The sequence below is a fragment of the Folsomia candida genome, unplaced genomic scaffold (assembly GCF_002217175.1).
Source record: "Folsomia candida strain VU population unplaced genomic scaffold, ASM221717v1 Fcan01_Sc033, whole genome shotgun sequence".
Taxonomy (NCBI): Eukaryota; Metazoa; Arthropoda; class Collembola; order Entomobryomorpha; family Isotomidae; genus Folsomia; species Folsomia candida.
In genome coordinates, this window is record NW_019091225.1 from 1,568,089 (window position 1) to 1,586,627 (window position 18,539).

The 18,539-nt window shown below is 38.0% G+C and overlaps 2 protein-coding genes across 7 annotated transcripts; one reads left to right on the forward strand and one right to left on the reverse strand.

Moving 5' to 3' along the window:
• The first annotated feature begins 72 nt into the window (after positions 1–72).
• On the forward strand, positions 73–16,983 carry LOC110860499 (guanine nucleotide exchange factor DBS). 6 transcript variants are annotated; one of them, XM_035860434.1, is made up of 15 exons: positions 73–707; positions 3,014–4,690; positions 10,228–10,474; positions 10,556–10,612; positions 10,671–10,704; positions 10,781–11,497; positions 11,585–11,890; positions 11,956–12,192; positions 12,371–12,793; positions 12,981–13,202; positions 13,288–13,443; positions 13,517–13,552; positions 13,624–14,273; positions 14,339–14,706; positions 14,787–16,983. In XM_035860434.1, exons 2-15 carry the CDS (start codon positions 3,202–3,204, stop codon positions 15,089–15,091), a joined length of 5,247 nt encoding a protein of 1,748 aa, XP_035716327.1. In that variant the 5' UTR covers positions 73–707; positions 3,014–3,201; the 3' UTR covers positions 15,092–16,983. The 6 variants fall into 6 exon arrangements, with proteins under 6 accessions (XP_035716327.1, XP_035716328.1, XP_021965245.2 ...); XM_035860435.1 differs by lacking the exon at positions 73–707 and adding an exon at positions 1,423–1,562; XM_022109553.2 differs by lacking the exon at positions 73–707 and adding an exon at positions 1,746–2,124.
• LOC110860501 (replication factor C subunit 5) lies at positions 16,782–18,533 on the reverse strand. The gene is made up of 5 exons (XM_022109554.2): positions 18,347–18,533; positions 18,193–18,257; positions 17,808–18,098; positions 17,563–17,722; positions 16,782–17,484 (listed from the first exon to the last, which is right to left on the reverse strand). Exons 1-5 carry the CDS (start codon positions 18,406–18,408, stop codon positions 17,004–17,006), a joined length of 1,059 nt encoding a protein of 352 aa, XP_021965246.1. The 5' UTR covers positions 18,409–18,533; the 3' UTR covers positions 16,782–17,003.
• Between the last annotated feature and the right edge of the window lie 6 nt (positions 18,534–18,539).

Below are 18,539 nucleotides of genomic sequence, written 5' to 3' on the forward strand. Positions count from 1 at the left end.
CCCCGAAATCTCCGAATCTGACAAGTATTACGGGTTTTCCTTGTGTAGTGACTACCACCTCCAATCTAGGGTAGATCTTTTGCTTTCTCTCTCCTAATAATTCCATTACAACGACACACAACAGACCAGTCAACAACATAGTAACTTTCCTACTCCTAGTAAATACATATAAGTAAGTAAGTAAAAAATAGTGTCCCGTTCTTCTGCACACCTTTTTGCTCTAACTGCAACAAAATCGACACCTTTGCGCCACACTGCACAAACTACAAGCTTTATCAAGATTGGATACTTATCTAAAAACATTCGCAGACTTTTACAAGTGTTGACTTTTATCATGTAAAAAAATTAATTGACTGCTACGCACGCATCAATAAGTCATTTATCAAATCAAGTTCAGCTTCAAATTGCGTAAAGTCTTATTCAAGTGTGGGGATGATGACACGAAGAAATTAGCAAATTACATAAAAATGGCATTATAAGAACATCCTCCCTCCCTCATTAGGCGACGCACTTATCTAATTGTTGTCATCAATAATTGAAAACAAATTATTTTACACTACTATGTATCAAGAATAACGCTACCTCAAACAATAAAATTGAAGATCTTCCACCAGATTTAAGAACAAACATTTATAATAATCACCCTCTTACAAGGATTACGTAAATGCAATGAACAAAGGAATTTTCATCGATGCAAAAATTAAAATGTAAGTGGATTTTTATTGGCATGTTTCGATTTTTATGGGAATTTTTGTATTACATCATCACGCATGATTTTCATCTACTAAAAAGCAACCAAGTTTTATTTCTTTACGGTTCAACAGAAGTTTTGTATGTATGCAAGTCGGCCTTTTCTTAAAAACTGAACCAAGCCACGAATGACTTTGCAAATCAATAGTAAAACAGGGCATTGTATTGTAAATTGCATATTTATTTGTGGATGAAGAAGACGACGACGACTACGTGGTTTAGTAGTGACGATGGCATTCTTATAATTTCCCATGATCTGCTTCTATAAAGTACACTTGATAAAGTAGTTTTTCAATAAAATTTAAATGAATGTGATTTGGATTTGAAGATGGGATATGAGGCAGACAATTTTCCCACGAGGTGAATGGATATTGGATTTTTATAACACTTTTGAGTTTAGTACTGATACTGATACAGTCAGAGTTAAATTGTGGTTGTGGTGTTTAAAAGTCATGGGATTTTATTATTGGATCCTTGACGTGAAAAGTATCAAGTGGTAGTGGTGAATGAATAATAGCGTGAATAATTATTAGTTGAACTTGTAAACTTTTGAGACTTTTGTGCCTTTAGTTCCAATCTTATTCAGGTAATGGAAACTGAAGCTACATAAAATTGCACGAAATAAAAATTGTAGCAAGTTGCAGTTTTGTGTGACTTTTACGTCGGATTTGTTACCGAATGTTTTACATTTCGAAACAAAGTTACATACGGACTTGTTAGATTTTGTGCATTTAATGATCAAGTTGAGACGGATTCTCGTCTGATTTTCTACTCACTCGCTTACAATTAGAAAATCTGAGACTTGGAAAACCGTAAGATTTTAATTTGTTTATTTTAATTAAGGTTTTTTTATTCACTTGCATCAATACAAATATGAGCATATTTCAAAAATATTTCATAATTCGGAATCTGAGAAATTAAAGTGTCACTTTCCATATTTTCATTATTTTCAAGGGCCAATAAGCGGCAGTTTTTATTTCAATCCAACCCTTCATTCGTTGGTGGAGGGATGTTGATTCTTTTTTTTGTGTCATGTTTTAATTTTTTTCTGGAGGAAGTATTTCATCATCATTGATAAGGGCTTATCTTAAACTTGATACTACTTAATTGATAGTAATAATGACAAGATAATTTTGTTTGTTTTTCGACTTCACGTAACTTCCTTCCTTCCTCCTGATTGTGATAAGTCGGTTTTAATTTATCAGTTCCTCATGAAAAAAATTTGACAACTTGTGTCAAGCTAAATTGGAGAATTTCATAATAATTAATTAGCTGTTAGTTAATTTTTGGTCATTCTCAATACTTGAGTTAGACACGACGGGTGCTATTTGCGAGATGTCGAAATTCCACAAGGACGACATGGTTTGTAACTTTGTAAGTAATTATTTATTGTCAATTAGTTAATTAATTTGACAGTGACAGAAGAACAGAGTTGACAGACCAGTAAAAGCAATTAGCCTTAATTCCCACGATTTCTTGATGCATGTACGTGCTTACAGTCCATTTATAATTTAAATTACCGAATTGGACACTTTTTGAAGAGAATGCTTAGTATTTCCGTCGATTCAATTCACAAGTCTTCTAGTTCAATGAAAAACTTAAACAATACGAGTTATTATAAGCATAGAATGTGAAACTATGAAGATAAATAATTATATGTAAACGCAGTCAGTCTGCATAATGTCGGTCGACTGGGTCATAAAAAAGGCTTGTTTTTATCATAATTAGGCTAAAAAAAAGTCACATTTCATATCACCAACCATTTCCCTTTCTTTCGCCTTTCGTTTTACTTTGCTTTTCGATAAGATACTCAACTAATTAATTAGTTAATTACGACCTTTCAAACGGAAAGACTGGATGAGATATATTTACGATGAGAGAATTATTATAATTCCGAATTGTTATCAAAATACAAAATCCAGAACAAGGTCCTGATTCCTGTCTGTTATAAATATTTTTTACTATTGCGAAACTGCATCATGACATAAACACGCCATGAAGAGGACACTATGCAAAAGTTAAACAGATTTATTACTATTACTGCTCTGCTGCTTTGCACTCGCGTTAATTAGATGTGCATATTTGTAACTAGAGCATTATTCAACTTTAGCCGACGAGGAGATGGGAATAGCAATGAACTTATCTTTGTTGTTCACCCGAAGGTCTAATTTTCATGGGAAGGGCAATCGAGCATGATTAATGTTACAGGGAGATGAGCAAAATGATAACTCCACACTTTTCTAATCTGTTTCAATTTTTTTAGGTTTTATTACTACAAAAAGAAGAAACTGGACTTGGTTCCTCTAAACTCATCCACCATGAAACGACCACGTAATACAGAAGAAAGATGAAGGCAAACTCTTCCACCTTGAAATTGAATAAGACTGACGACTGACGAAGTTTACACACAAAAGATTATCGACCGGAACTAATAATTGGGGAGGATTTTGAATGGCCAACCTATTTCCTCATCATCAACAACAACATCAACAGCAGCAGTCCTCCTCCGTAGTAGAGGAAGAAGAGAACTGTAGCCATAAACCGATCCTACTATCCGACGGGCTAACAGAGAATATCAAGACGAAACAAAATCATGAAGATTCAACCATTTCCGGTTGTGCTATCAGTAGTAACGAACCAGCTACAGCAGGCATCGGGAGAAGCCCTGTGTTTCAAGATATTGGACATGGCAAGTTGTACAACAGTCCGAGGACGGGTCAGCAGTCGGCCACTTTTGGAAACAATAATTCTGGTAGAACGAGCAACTTCCAATTCCATCAAATTCCTCTCCCACATAATAAAAATTCTGGAAGAAATCGTGGAAATGTGTCTTCCTTTTTAGGAGGAGGAGGTGGAGGACGTAGTCAAGAAAATAGTAGCAATACCACATTTTTGGAACGATTCCGATCTCAAACTAATATTTGTGAAAGTGCAAACTCGGGACAGAAATTGACACGAAATGGGAGCAGTTTTAGCATGACCACGACGACAAGTCCTATCGATGTGTTTCCACCACCACCAGTTTCACCTTGTTCGGTAAAAAGTAATCAGAATTTTGGACCTCATCGTGGGAACGGGAACGGATTTCGAGGCGTTTCTTACCCCTCGACAACGTCCTCGTCAAGTGCTCATTCATACCGTGAAAATTCTGCACCTCCCAAACCCAAGAAATGGTTCTCCTTCACGAATCTCTTAAACAAACAGAATCTCTCGAGTCTCCTCAACATCCCGAAAAGTCGCCTCTCTGTGTCGTCTACGCTTAATTCCGTTTTTGTCGGAGGGGGAAATTCTCCATCGCCGAGTGGGAGTGAGAGCGGTGGGAGCAACGTCTTCTTCGGACTGAGTTTCGGATCCTTCGATAAAGGGGGAGGATTTCAACCGTCGAATAATTCGACGTCGTCATCATCCCACCAAAATCAGCAGCAACAACAACACCTACAATCGCCCACACATTCCGGTAGTGGTGGAATTAGCACCGGGAACGACTTTAGTACGGGACAAAACCAAGTAATATTTCGCCGCAAGAGTGGCGGCGGTGGGGGTGCTCGAAGTGAACGTAGCAGTGCCTCCACGTCAAGCAGTGTTGGACCCATTTCTAAACATTACTCGTCCGGAAACGCATCTTACGACAGTGATCGTAGCAGTGGGGGTGGATATTACACAGTAAACAGTGGTGGATGTGGTGGTGGCCCTCCTTCTTCCTCGTCTGGGAGTAATCGTCTCAGTTGTGGCGAGTTTTTTACGGGGACGCCGAACTCCCCGATTTTTTCTGGTACCGAGAGAGACCCCGAGTTCCACCAGTGGCACCAGCATCACAATCTTCGAGACGGCGGAGGAGGTCAATCCATGTCAGGATTTTCTAGCCGAAACGCAGACTATAGTTCGAGAGACTTTTATCACTTTCATAAAAGTTTGGGAAGGAGTTTGCCCACTTTATTGGGTAAGTTCACCATGTTTTCGTCCTAATTGGGGGGAACATGTGCATGAATAATTTACATGAGTATAAAGTGTGATCCATCGGATTACAAAGTCCAGATGCCAAAAGAGAAGTCTGCATAATAGAGCAATTATGTAAAGCTGGCTGTAATGTGCAAAGTTCTATGTACTAGACTTGGTTTTGATGTAGGATTTCGCATATATACATATTTATCATTAAAAAACGGCATACTTAGAATTGGTGGACTTTACATTTATTTACTTCTGCTCCACCAACGTAGGATTCGATTCGATAACTCCTTTCATTCCATTCTGACTAAAGGGACCGAGTATAAAGAGCCAAATCTTTGTTACGTGCATGGAACCGGAATGGCAATTTTACAACATATTTTACAATTTGCTACAAGAAAGAAGAAGGACCTTGTTCTTCTTCTTCTTGGCTTGCATGGCGTGTTTTATGTTTTTGCATGGTTGGCAATTGGAGGAATTGCTTCCTTCCATGCATGGCACATACATTGCAAGAATCTCGCCAACATCTTTTACTGTATCCAAGTAAGTCTTCGAGAAGTGAAAGTCTGGTTGGCTGGCTGGAAATCGAGTATTTGTATGCATTGCGTTTTCAGCTTGGTGGGTGAATGATTTCACCGCAGTTTCCCTTTCGCCAAGCTTTTACTTTACTGTAGTTACTTTACTTACGGATGTTGCAGATATTTAGGGAGCGGCGGAGAGAGAAAGAGAGAATTTCCATGAAAGTTGAAGAATTCGTGGAGGTGGAGAAAGAAAGAAAGAAAGCGAAAGGGGATCAATTTGTCCTTGTTATTTACTAATAGCCCACTAAATAAAAGGAAGAACAGGAAGGGATGGAGGAAATAAATACTTTTGCGAGTTGTTTCGTTTTCTTTAGTTTGTGTTTTTCGGGGTGGAAATGAAACACAATAGTGTTGAATATGTGTCACTGTGGCTGGAAATTTGATAATGGACTTATGAAATTTCTGCAAAATTGCGGAATAAAAATGCATACGTACGTCAATCAAATATTTAGTAACAAAAGATGTGTGAGTAATTGAGTGGTAAAAAAATATGTGGTTTTAATTTCATGGTCAAAATATTCTGTTATTCTCCACTTTACCGAGGAGCACAAAATATTATGCAGTTGGCAAATTCCAGCCTATCAATTTACACACGGTTTGCTAAACTAGAATAATGGACTTATTGTGGTTGTTTGTTGAAATTGGGTTGGCTTGGCTTGCACTTTTGCAGTTGTTTTGTTAAACAAGATGAAAAAAATAATAGGGTAGGAGGATTCAGTTCCTAACTAATAATGAGTTGAGGAAATCGTAACATTTTAAAGTCGAGTTTATATGTTTAATTAAAATATTAGAGAGGAAGTAACATCCATTTCATTTCAGTTCAATGAAAACTGTTAAATAAAACGAAAACTGAACCAATTCAACCTTAAGTAAAGAAAGAAGCTATTCTACTCTTATAATTGAATGAGTGCTTGTTGTGTGTGTGGCCTTTATTTTGTCCCAAAACTTCCCTCGTCGTTGGTAGAGTAAAACTAATTATTTATTTATTTATCCATTTTCCCATTGTCCCTGTTCACCCTTTCAAGTTCCGTTGGAAAAAAGAAGAATAAATGCAACACGACGCCACCACTTTCAATTTCACTCGGAATCATGAATGCAGCTCATCCTTGTCAATTCACTATTTATTTGGAGCAATGCAACACAACTCAAGTACGGTACTGCACATAAATACGGTGACACGCAATGTGTCACCTTAATTTATCGATGGACACAGTGGCCGCGGAAGCTGTGGGGACATTAACATTGTAGGATGGGGGAGGGAGGGGTTTATATAAGATGAGGAGATGATGGGGACATCGAATAACCCTGGGGACATTGTTCCACCCTCTGTCCCCTCAAGCTTCCGCGGCCACTGGAACGACAGACATATTTACTATGCATTTTTTGATATATAGCGTTTCTGTTAACAGTTAGCTGTACTTTTTTATGGGAAAAGAAACACTTTTAGAGTTTACCCATCCTACGCATATTTGTAGGGTTCTCAATGGGCTTCGGGTTGGCCCGGACCGGACCGAAATCCGACGGTTCGGTCCCGGATTGGGCCAGCTGCCAATCCGGACCGAAAGTTTCGGTCCGGTCCTCGGTCCGGTTTCGGATCAGCTTTTCAAGGACCGGACCGGACCGCCGGTTTTCGGTCCGCCCGAATATTTTGGCGCGAAGAAAATTTTAATACTTTGACCTAAAATTTTTGAATTTTTTCAGTCAAACTCATTAATTTTCAGTGTATTCAAATTCTATGTTACATAGATTTCAAAAGTTCTCCACATGATCCATAAAAATTATGTTTTTTAGGTTTTAAAATTTTTACGCTCCTTGATTTTGGGAGGATTTTTTAAATTCCTACTCTTACTAATGTATTTTTAAAATTAAAAAAAGGAAATTGTAAATTGGTCCTGAGATTATGTGTATAAACACACTGACCGATGGAACTTACGAGACCTCATCCGCTACATGTTATTTAAATCTGAAACTTTTGGCATTCTGGTTGTATATACATGTACCATATATGTCTTATGCATAGTTACATAAGACATTTATGCATAATACGTGTATAAATCTCAATGTACATTTATACATATACTACATGTGGTAATTATTATACTGTACTATGGATCTTTATAATATAATGATATATTTTTCGGTCCGCCCGGATTCACCGGTCCGGTCCTGGTCCGGTCCCGGTCCGGTTCTGGGCTGAGCGGAAATTTTTCGGTCCGGTTTCGGATTGGTGGTTTCGGGCCACGGTCCGGTTTCGGATCAGGGCTGATCCGGACCAATCCGGACCATTGAGAACTCTACATATTTGTCACGATTTTTTTGTGTAACAATGTGACAACTGACTGAGTGACTGACTGACATTGCTTGTGTCAGTTCAGTACACTTGACAAAAAGTGTAATTCTGGTGCAGCGAGTTCGACATGCAAAGATGATTAAATTACGTCATACTTGTCAACTTGTTCACACGATAAGTAAACATATATTTTCCGAGTTAGTTACTTATCAAGTCGTTGTTTAATCTGTGTAAAAATACAAAATGTTTTATGCACCTTTTTTCCCCTTTGTTGGGCTTATTTCCACTTCATGTTTGATTTACGAATGAAGCTGTTTACTTTAAAAGATGAATTTAGAATTTATTTCTCTTGGTGGAATTGGATACCTTGATTATTATTATTTTGCTTTATACAAATTTTGGCCTGCTATTATTTAGAATACAAGTAAATTAATGATAACAATTTCATAAGATTTAATGGAACCCACACCCACAAACGAGTGTATCTCATAAATATGTATTTATGGTGATCCTATTGTTCCTGATCCTCTCTCTCCTCTTTCTTGGTGTGTCTCTAATCAAGAAATTAATTCATGTCGGGAAGACCAGACCATACCACAAAATTGCCATTTATGCTTAATATTTATCACATTTTAAATATTAATGGACCCACAATTTGCAATTTGTGGGAGAGGTCTTTAAAATAAATTGAGACACACAGACATATTCTCCTCGCTTTCTGAGAATGCGATGCTAATTGTGAATTTAATTGCGAATTCAATCTTCATCTCGCCACATTCACACGTATCGTATGTGGTTCTGGTTACTTGCATATTTAGTTGGCTGTAGGGTAAAAAAAAGTAAGATGTTATTTTCTTCTTGTGAAAAATGTCCTCTCACTTTTCGCTTTTTGCCGTCTTAAAGTAAAGCAAAGTGAGAAGTAATGGTGAGTAATGATGACACCCCATCATATGTACGATTTAGGTCCTGGCACACCTGGATTATGCAACCTAACATATTTATTTATATAAGTAAGTAACATCTCTCTTCTTAATATTGGATTGATTTACTGCGTTTCATGCCTGCAACGAGGTTTATTTTATGGTGCGAACGTATTTATTTAGCTGAATTTGTCTCAGTATTCGTGAAAAATTATAAAGAACGTGTCATCAGTTTAGTGGGTCGCATTTTAGTTTGGTTTTTAGCTGTTGGTTTTGATAGATATTTCGTTTCTTTTTGTGGTGGTTTTGATAATTAATGAATATTTTGTGTAATTGCCTGTGAGAGAATGAATGAATGCACAAATTTCCTTGTGACGATGCACAAGGAAGAAAATTGAGGATGTTCAGTGTTATATAAAAAATTGAAATGTGAAGCCGTGTAATTTAGCTGTTTGAGTGAGGTTTGTAAATTGTAAGAGCTTTTTGAGCTACGACGACGTGCCATGCAAAAGAAGTTGGTCGGTCGGCTTTAGAGTTTTGGTGGGGTGACAGAAATATACATTTGTTGCGATGAAGTCACATAAGAAGAGGTGTGTTATTTGTGTGTGTGTATGTGGAATAGATCGATTTTGGCCAGCCAGCCAGGTGAAATAGAGATAAAGACGTCTAAAGGGAATATATTATGTGGTATTTGCTTGGCTTCCCCTATTTTTACTATGTGCAAAGCATACAGCACACTGCACACCGGTCGTGAAATAAAGCAGGTGTGTTGTTGCAGGTAATAATAAGTAATATAAATCTATTTTGCTCCATCAAACTGCTGCAGCCGTTGGTTTTTGACGAGGTTGTGCTTGTATTAAAGCTTTACTAGCTAGTTAGTAATTTGAGACAAGTTGGTCTTTAGTTTAGTTGGTACTGGTGGTATTGGTGGTGGTATTGCTGTGATAGTGCAGATATACATTAGTTTAGTGCACTATTTTGTTGTTGATCATTAGTTTAGTAATGTTGAGCGTGCTACGACTCATTGCATGCACGGGTTTCATGTAGTTGAGACCATGTAATTCAAACATCTATGGTTAGGACACAATCAAAATATCCAAATTAACTGGCTTTATTTGTACCTATTACGAAATATGGAGTGAGTGAGGGAGAGGTGTTTTCTGTTAGATTCTGCAGCAAATGAATGAGTATAACAACTTATAAGGTTTTGATTATTGGGTTTGGTATACAACTGATGGTAGAAAGGAAACAGTGAACAATTAACCGACCGTTAAGAAATATATATGTACATATTTAATTGTTATTATTTTACCAGGAATTTCTTATTTATTAGTGAACAATAGTGTAACAATAATAAATAGTCAGTGGAAATAATGTGCATTTTACTTTACATTGGGAATTTCCCCCTGCATGCAAAGTGTAAAAGCAATAAAATAATGTGTCGGTCGGTTTTGTAGTTTAAACAAGTTTTTACTACCATGAGGAAAAATATGGTGTCTGGATTCTTCCTGCCTGCAAATATTAGTTGTGGGTGGTGTGATGACGATGATAGTTAATACTTTATTATGTAGTGTGAAAGTGTCCAGCAGCACTAACGGATAAATATAATATATAAAATATAATGCAATCTTGCACCACATTGTCAGAAATTGAATGCAATAATGGTACAAAATTTGTAGTAATCGGTGGGTCCATATTGAAAAATTGTGTTTGATTCTTTTTTTTTACTTTGTTTCTGTAGAATCGATGGAGTCTGGAATCGCATCTCAGAGTTCGTCTGAAAATGGTGGTGGTGGTGGGGGCCCATCGTCCTCCCACTACTCGGTCGATTCCGTGATGGATCTCATGCACCAAGAGTTTGCCCTCCTGACTGGAGCAAAGTCACTGGACGACCATTACATTTTGACGTTTCCGGATCGTGGGAACTTTCACTTGTTAGGGGACGAGGATTACAGGAGGCTCATGATTTACTTGACTGCAGTGCCACCGTAATTATTTGATAAGCCATAATACATATTTGCAATTGTGTGTGGGTGGAGCATAAATAATGTAAGGTGTTATTTTTTTAGGATGCACGATTCAGAATCAGGGTTCGTGATCATAGTTGATCGCAGGAATGACAAATGGTAAAAAATATATGGACAAGCAAAAATAATGTGAATATTAATGAGCAATGTTTTGCAGGAATTCTGTGAAAACTACGCTTGTTAGAATATCGGTGAGACTGCTGCATTTTCTCAAATGATTTATTAACCATGTTTCAACCAGACTACTAATTATGTACTGATTTCCAGAACTATTTTCCTGGCCTGATCCACCGCGTCTTTGTCCTCCGCCCGGTCGGGATTTTCCAAAAAGCATTGTCTGAAATATCTTCAAAGTTATTCCGCACAGAAAATCTCCGCTTTCGTCTCACCGTGTGTAACAGTATGGCTGATCTCTTCGTTTTCGTGGATCCTTCCCAACTTACCCTAGACCTGGGAGGACTTATCTCATACGACAAAGTAAAATGGGTTCAACAACGCGTTGAAGTAGAGGCCTTCCACCACGCGTTGCAAAGTCTGTCACGGGATTTGAAAGGATTCACCGAAGTATTTCATGACTTGGAGTATCCCAATAATGTGGGCTCCACCGAGGTGCTGATTTCCGATAAGCATTCCGAGTTTCAAAGACTGCGCAGCGACCTCACGCAAGCGGTCGACCATGGGGAACACTTACTCTTTCGGATTAAAGATATGTGTAACACGCCGGAACCGGATAACGGGATGGGCAGCAGCAACGCGAGAAAGAACGGGGGCGGAGATATTGTTAAAAATCATAAGGGGAAATTAGGTCAGAGGTCAGTAAACAGTTCGTCAGTCCAGCTCATCAATGTGATTTCGGTGGAGAGGTATATCATTCAAATTGAGGAGACGGCAAGACTATTTGAAGAATTTTGGATCAAGGAGAAAACGAGCTTGGAGCAGTGTTTGCAGTTGAGGAGGTTCGAGCACGACTTTAGAGAGATGCAGGTATCGGAAATTTAAGAAAAATCGGTTTTATGAAGTTTAAAGAAAGTTAGTAAAACAAACTTGAAATTTGGTTTATGTTATTTGTAGGCCACGTTCGACATCGGAATGAAACGATTGGAAGAGTTGGGCGAAGTGGGAGAAAGTTTATCCGCGACGGAGTTTCTCATTCGCGATACGTCCGAATTTGAAGCCTCATCTAGAGATGATGTGTCCCGGGCTCAAGAGCTGGAACGGATCGGGCGTGAAATTGTAGCCTCTAATCAGTCTGCAGTGGATTCCGTGGAACCAAAGTGTTACGAGCTTTCCAGAATAATTGCCCAATTTCAGATTATACTGGAAGACAAGATGACCAAACAGAAGGAATGGAGAGAAATCCAGGCTGTGATTGAAAAGGTGAGTAAGAAGAATAGTTGAATTTTTTAGGAAGGAGATTTCTACATAATTTGGGGAATTTTTAGGCAAATCAACTATGCAATGAAGGAATGGACTTGATGACGTGCCAAATATCCGATCAACTCACGGGGGGAGAAGATTCGACGGATTGTCGTGATGGTGGATCATCATGTGGAAGTGCACTCATTTCCAAAATTGATGATTTTTTGGAACGAATTCGTACCATGCGGGAGGAATTGAGTTGTTTCAAAACGACGCCAACATCTCCTACGACGTCGCAGTCGAAACCACTGGTCAAACAGGTAAACGTAACAAATTTATTGACTTTGGAACTTCGATGGAAACTTTGTCCAGACAAAAAAATATTCCAAACAATTTGTTCAATCAGATACGTTGAAAAGATTCTATAATCAATTGGCATTTGATTCTAAAAAATTCTAACATCAAAATCATAAATCTGAAAAATTAATTAATTTTTAGGTTTTAAAACGGGTCGAAGACGTCGAAGTGATGTGCATCAAGCGAAAAAGTGTAATTGTTCAACAATTATCAAAACTGACCAAAACGAGACGATCTTCAGGTTCATCTTTTGCCTCCACGCCATCCAGCGGAAGTCAGACTTCGTGTTACCTAAATAACTTAGAACTAAAATCTGCAAAATCCACATCTCAATTGGACTCTGGCATGGCGGAGGATCACTACTCATCTCCGACCAGTTTGAGATCAGGCAGTTCGACGCTCTCCTTGGATGGGAGCAGTGGTGGATATGGGAATAATTCGAAACATGCGAGCAACCGGCCGGATGGCGACTGGGAGTTGAAGAAGATTAAAAGGGGCCACGTTCTGAACGAATTGTTACAAACGGAGAGAAGTTATGTGGAAGAGATTGGCGAAATACTTGCTGTAAGTTTGAATTAATGATAAGCTACTGTTCGTTCATTGGATAATGGGGACTGAAACTTTAAGTCTTATTTTTACTTTGGATTGACCACTATTTAACTATTTGTCTGCATTATTCTGAACGAATAGTAAAAGAGTCGCTTTTACTTGGTTTATTAAATTTAATGACAAATCGGAACAATTTGTGTAGGAATATCGGGATCAAATCAGTAATCCAGAGGCCAGATCGCTTCTACCTGCCCAATTGCAACCAATAATTACTCCGACAAAGTTGCAACGAAGAAATCCTAGTGTCGCAGTACTGTTTTGTAATTTGGACGAAATTCATGCATTCCATGCTAAATCATTTCTACCCGATTTGTCAAATTGTGTGGAATCAATAGAACTTGTTGGCCTCTGTTTTATTCAGAGGGTAAGATACTTATTAAGCTGAGCTAAAATTGTACAATTTCTAATATTATTTATTACCATACTAATTAATTTTTTGCTGTGTGCAGCACTCTGACTTTCTATCCATGTACAGTCAATATTGTCAACTTTTACCTGCCTCAGAAATACTCAGAAAGGATATAGGAGAAAATCACCCCTGGTTTGTAGCATGTCGTAACCGTTTAGGACATAAACTTCCCCTCGGAGCTTATTTATTGAAACCGGTAGGTACCTTTAATGTTCTTCAGTTCTTCATATTTCCTACTATTTTTCGCTAACCAATTATTCTCCCTTCAGGTGCAAAGAATTACAAAATATCACCTGCTTCTGAAGGTTGGTCAATTTATCAAAGCCATTTTGGTAGAGTTGGGTTGTTAATTGCATATTGTTAATTGTTGTTGCAGGACCTCATAAAGAGTTCAGAGGGCTGCGAAGGCTATGCCGAACTGTTGGAAGCCCTTGAATGCATGTTGGTCGTGTTACGCTGTGTCAACGACGGGATGCACCAATTGGGAATTACAGGTTATCCGGGGAAACTAATTGAGGAAGGCTACCTCCTCCTCCAAGGTTCCTTTCTCCTCTGGACGGACAACAAGAAAGATCGCCTCCGCCTAAAGGGACATCAACGCCACCTCTTCCTATACCAGCGATCGGTCCTGATTTGCAAAAAAGTCCCGAAATCGTCCCTATACGAGTTCCGGAATAAGTTGAGCTTGTCTGAAGTTGGGTTAACAGAGGCTCTCAAGGGGTCTGGGGCTTCGAAAAAGTTTGAAATTTGGATTAACGGGAGGCAGAAAGTTTATCTCCTTCAGGCCGAGAGTGCTGAGACGAAGGACATTTGGGTACGAGAAATTAAGAAATTGCTACTCGAACAGTTGGAGTCTATTCGAGCGACAAAGTCGCAAACAATCGCTGCATGTGCAGCGGGGATGTCATCATCACAGTCTCTCGGGGTGTCAAATTTACAACCTTTGGCTGCTGCTCGAAGACAGAAAATGATGTCCGGAAAAGGGATAACGGTGAATGGGTGGAGGACAACGAATATTGGACATCGGTGAGAATTGAGATATTTTAAAAATGGTGACATTTAGTTGATTATGCAAATTATTTTTTGCGCAGACCACTCCGCCAAGTTTCCTCCTGGGATAATCCTGACGTCGTACCGAGACCCAAGAGTCGTATTTCTAATGAATGTGACATTGATGAGGACTTGTGGAGCTGCTCTGAAATGTCGAATAGTGACGATGATGATAATTCCACAGCGACGCCACCCTCTCGACCACTCTCCATAGGAGACGAATCTGCCGTAGCGATGAATGTGTACGGAGTGGGCGAGAATGTGGAAAATAGTCCGAGATATGTCGTTCTGGCGGATTATGGTCCTATGGGTCCTGCGGAAGTATTGTTGAAAGAAGGTGACATCGTATCACTTGTCAAGGTTGGATGTGGGGGATGGTGGTTTGTCAAGATTCTCCACTCCACGGCCTGTAAGGAAATAAACACTGTTATCAAAATCAACATGATGATGATCAATGTTATGATAACGTTTTTTATTAAACGTAATTAGCTGCCATCGGTCCCATGGAGGGTTGGGCACCTGCCGCGTATCTCGAGAAATTCAATTCACCCGGAATTACTAAACGGAAAACTGGATCGGTTACTGACATCTCGGGAGGAAATGTCCTCTCCGTCTCGTCGAAACCTAATCAGATTATGATGAAGAACAAAGATTCGAATCAACAAGGAATAGGAGGAAGATCTGCTAGTATTCCGACGGGGGGCTCTTCTTCGTCCAGGTTATGTTCTACATCTTCGACGTCGCGACAGAAATTGAGTCAAAGTACAGAAGATATTTTGTCAGCATTACGCTAAGTGAAGGAAGGATGGCATAATAATATAGTATAATCGAAGAGAAGCTAAACTCAAAAAATACGATACGCTTGTGACAGATAGTACATTCCTAAATAATCTTATTGTAGTTGTCCTACTATTTCTGTCACTAACATATCGACTCCTCGATAAGATTTATTATTATTAAACTGTCTGAATATAGGGTAAGAATTGGAATCATTGCTTTAAATGATTTCAACAAGTGTAAATTAAACGGTTTTTAAAATCTCAGGATTCAAAATGGTACAGTATTTTGTGGAATTTTTAGAAACTTGTGAATCCAATCCAAGCCTTGTAAGAAGTACATTACGCAATCTCTATCCTATAACGAATGCTCTCTTTCTCTCATGAAAAGTGGTCTGGTTGTCAGTATTTGTTAAAATTGTATTGAAAATATGTAACTAGTCATTCCTCATCGATCTGTGGTCGATATCGTATACATTACGTTGGTGTTCATGATTTCAAACCCGGTTAAACAACTTAATTAATCTATGTAATTGTCACCTACCTTTAAATATTATAAGCCAGCAGTTTGTAAAACATGGCAAACATCACCAAAATTTAGGAATATTCTGATAGTGAAAGTCAAGTGAAATGTACAAAACCATTGCCACCGAAATAATTTTAGCAATTATATAGTTTGATTGATACTGTGCTACAATTAGTTAAAATTAATTATATGGAATTTAGTTAAACCAGGGTATTTATAAATGGGAGCGAGAACAGGATATGCAAATAGATTGTAATTATTTATAAGGAGTAATTGACACAATAACCAGAACCATAATTACAATTTGTAATTTACAAGACTGATTAGTCATAAAATAACAAACACTGGTGAATTAATTATTAATAGTCGTACGAATGTAGTTGGACTTAAAAAATTGCTAGTGAATTGTCAGTCATAACGCTTGAAAGATTGATTGAACGAGATTAATTGGTGTAAAAATCCGGAATTGGGTCTAAAAAATGAATCTGGTCTTGAAAAATACTAAACAAAAATGTGGTTGCTAATTTATGAAACTATAAAAAATTCGGGTAGGATTACGATTATGGATGGTATGCAAGGGTCGCATCATGAAATAGATTTAAAAAGTAATCCGTGTGAATAGACAATAGGAGACAAATGCCCAGCAGTAATTATCATGTAATTATTATGTATTCGTGCGTATTTTTGTGATTGCGTATCATTACTCGTTAGTTATTTTATTATATACTTTCGAATGGGAGGTTGATCTAATAATTTATTATACCAACAACCGTTTGGTCGTCTCTTATGAAAATTAGTTAAGTCCATTATTTTTGTGATGTTCAAGACTTGTTATACAACTGCCCTACATAATCTGATCATATCATTATTCACTCGTGTACCTATTCTATTTTGTACTTCAAGTTTTTGTACTTTTGCATTTCATTGCAAATTATCAGTCAAAAAACTGTACTTTTACAGTTTGTTCGTATTATTATTTTCCATGTCCATACTACACAATTCCATTATATATTTGATGTGAATGTCTCTAAATCCTAAACCTTTGTGTGTATGCATGCGTACTGAATCGATTATCTTAATACAATAATAATTAACTACTGGTATACAAATTGTACTGCGATTAGTTAGTTCGATGTTGGATGGACAAAACCAAAATATTGTGCATTGATTCAATAACTAATGGAAGAAGAATGAAAGTATTTATTTATTCAAGAATGGCGAATCTGTATAATCAGATTACAAAGTAGTAATTACGTACGTATAAGACTTGGAAAAACTCATCCTCAGTGTGTACTAGACATCAGATGACAATAACTGGTTAAAAAGTCAGGAATATCTGTACTTAGAAAAAAATGGAAATAAAAACATACTGAAAAGTAATTCATACAATTTGTCTGATTAAATTTATTCCGTGGCGTGTGCCTCGACTTTGTTTCTAGCTTCATAAAATAGTCCGACGAGTGCACCAAGTTGCAATTTCTCACTGGTTCCGATCGAGAGTCGATACTCAATCTCGGCCATTTCTTTTAGCAGGAAAATTCTCACGGTGGGGGGAAAGTCTATCTTCTCCATACTTTTGTGAACCTCGGTGAGTATGTCGGCCAGTGCGATTCCCTTCCTCGTCTTCATATCGTGGATTTTAGTAAAGGCGGAAGTCAGGTCGAGTGTGAGCATCCAGGTCACCATCGTATCAATGTCGGCTGGGAGGGGGGCTCCGGTGCAGAGGTAGAAATGGTTTGCGGTGAGTGTGACGGTATTTCCAACGCCGGATCCTCCTGGATCACTAAAGGCGAGGGCAGTACTTTGTAAAATGTTCAGGATTTTTCGCATATCACCTTCACCAAGTTTGAGGAGGGCTTTGGTGCCTTCTTCATTGACAGCGAGACTAGAATTAATTGGAAAAGTTTGGTAATTACTTAAGAGGGAGTGTTTTATATTTAGTTTAGCTTGGCTAATTACTCACTTCTCTTTTTTAACGACTTCTGCGAGTCGGGGACGAATCTGTTTTGGTTTCAGGGGCCCAAACCGGAATCGGGTACAACGACTTTGCAAAGCAGGAATAATTTTCGATAGGTAATTGCAGATTATGCAGAATCTGACGTTTTCAGTATATTTTTCGATAACTGGAATGAGCAGTCAGTAAATTAAAATACAGAATAATCATCATGATTATTGATTACTAGCACAATTAATTTGGAAATTACAAACCTCGCCGTAACGCATTCTGAGCATCATTCGTCATCGCGTCCGCCTCGTCTAAAATGACGAGTTTGTACTTTGACTTGAAAATTGTCCTTGTTGACGCAAAGTTTAAAACTTGTCCACGAACGATTCCAATTCCTCTATCGTCCGATGCGTTAAGTTCGAGCACCATAGAACTAAACTCGTTCGGAGCGTAAAGTTGTTTCGCACAGGCGAGAATTGTGCTCGTTTTTCCAGTCCCGGGAGGCCCATAGAAGAGGAGGTGGGGCAGCTTATCGACACTGATGAATTTTTTAACTGTTCAACAATTAATAATTAATTTAAAGTTTAAATTGTAAACTATAACAAAAAACAATGCAATTCGTAATTATTTAATACTGTTCTCCATTACTTGTCGAGATAATTTCATCGTGCGAAATCAATTCATCCAAATGTTGGGGACGGTACTTTTCCACCCTGCAAATTGAAAATGCAATAATTAATTAATCTTAAAATTATGAATCGACAAACTTTAACCTTTTTAATGCAAGTTTATCTTATTATACCAAGGCAGATTAAGATGGTACGGTTTATCCTTATCCATCGCAGTGCTCGTTTCACCCGGCATGTCACTAATTAATTAATTATTTGTACGTTTTTTTTTAAATAATTAACTAATTTTTCAGTAAAGAAACAAAATTGCAAACAAAGCTGACAAGTTCCGAGTTATATGACGTGAGACTTGTTGCCGCTTCTCAC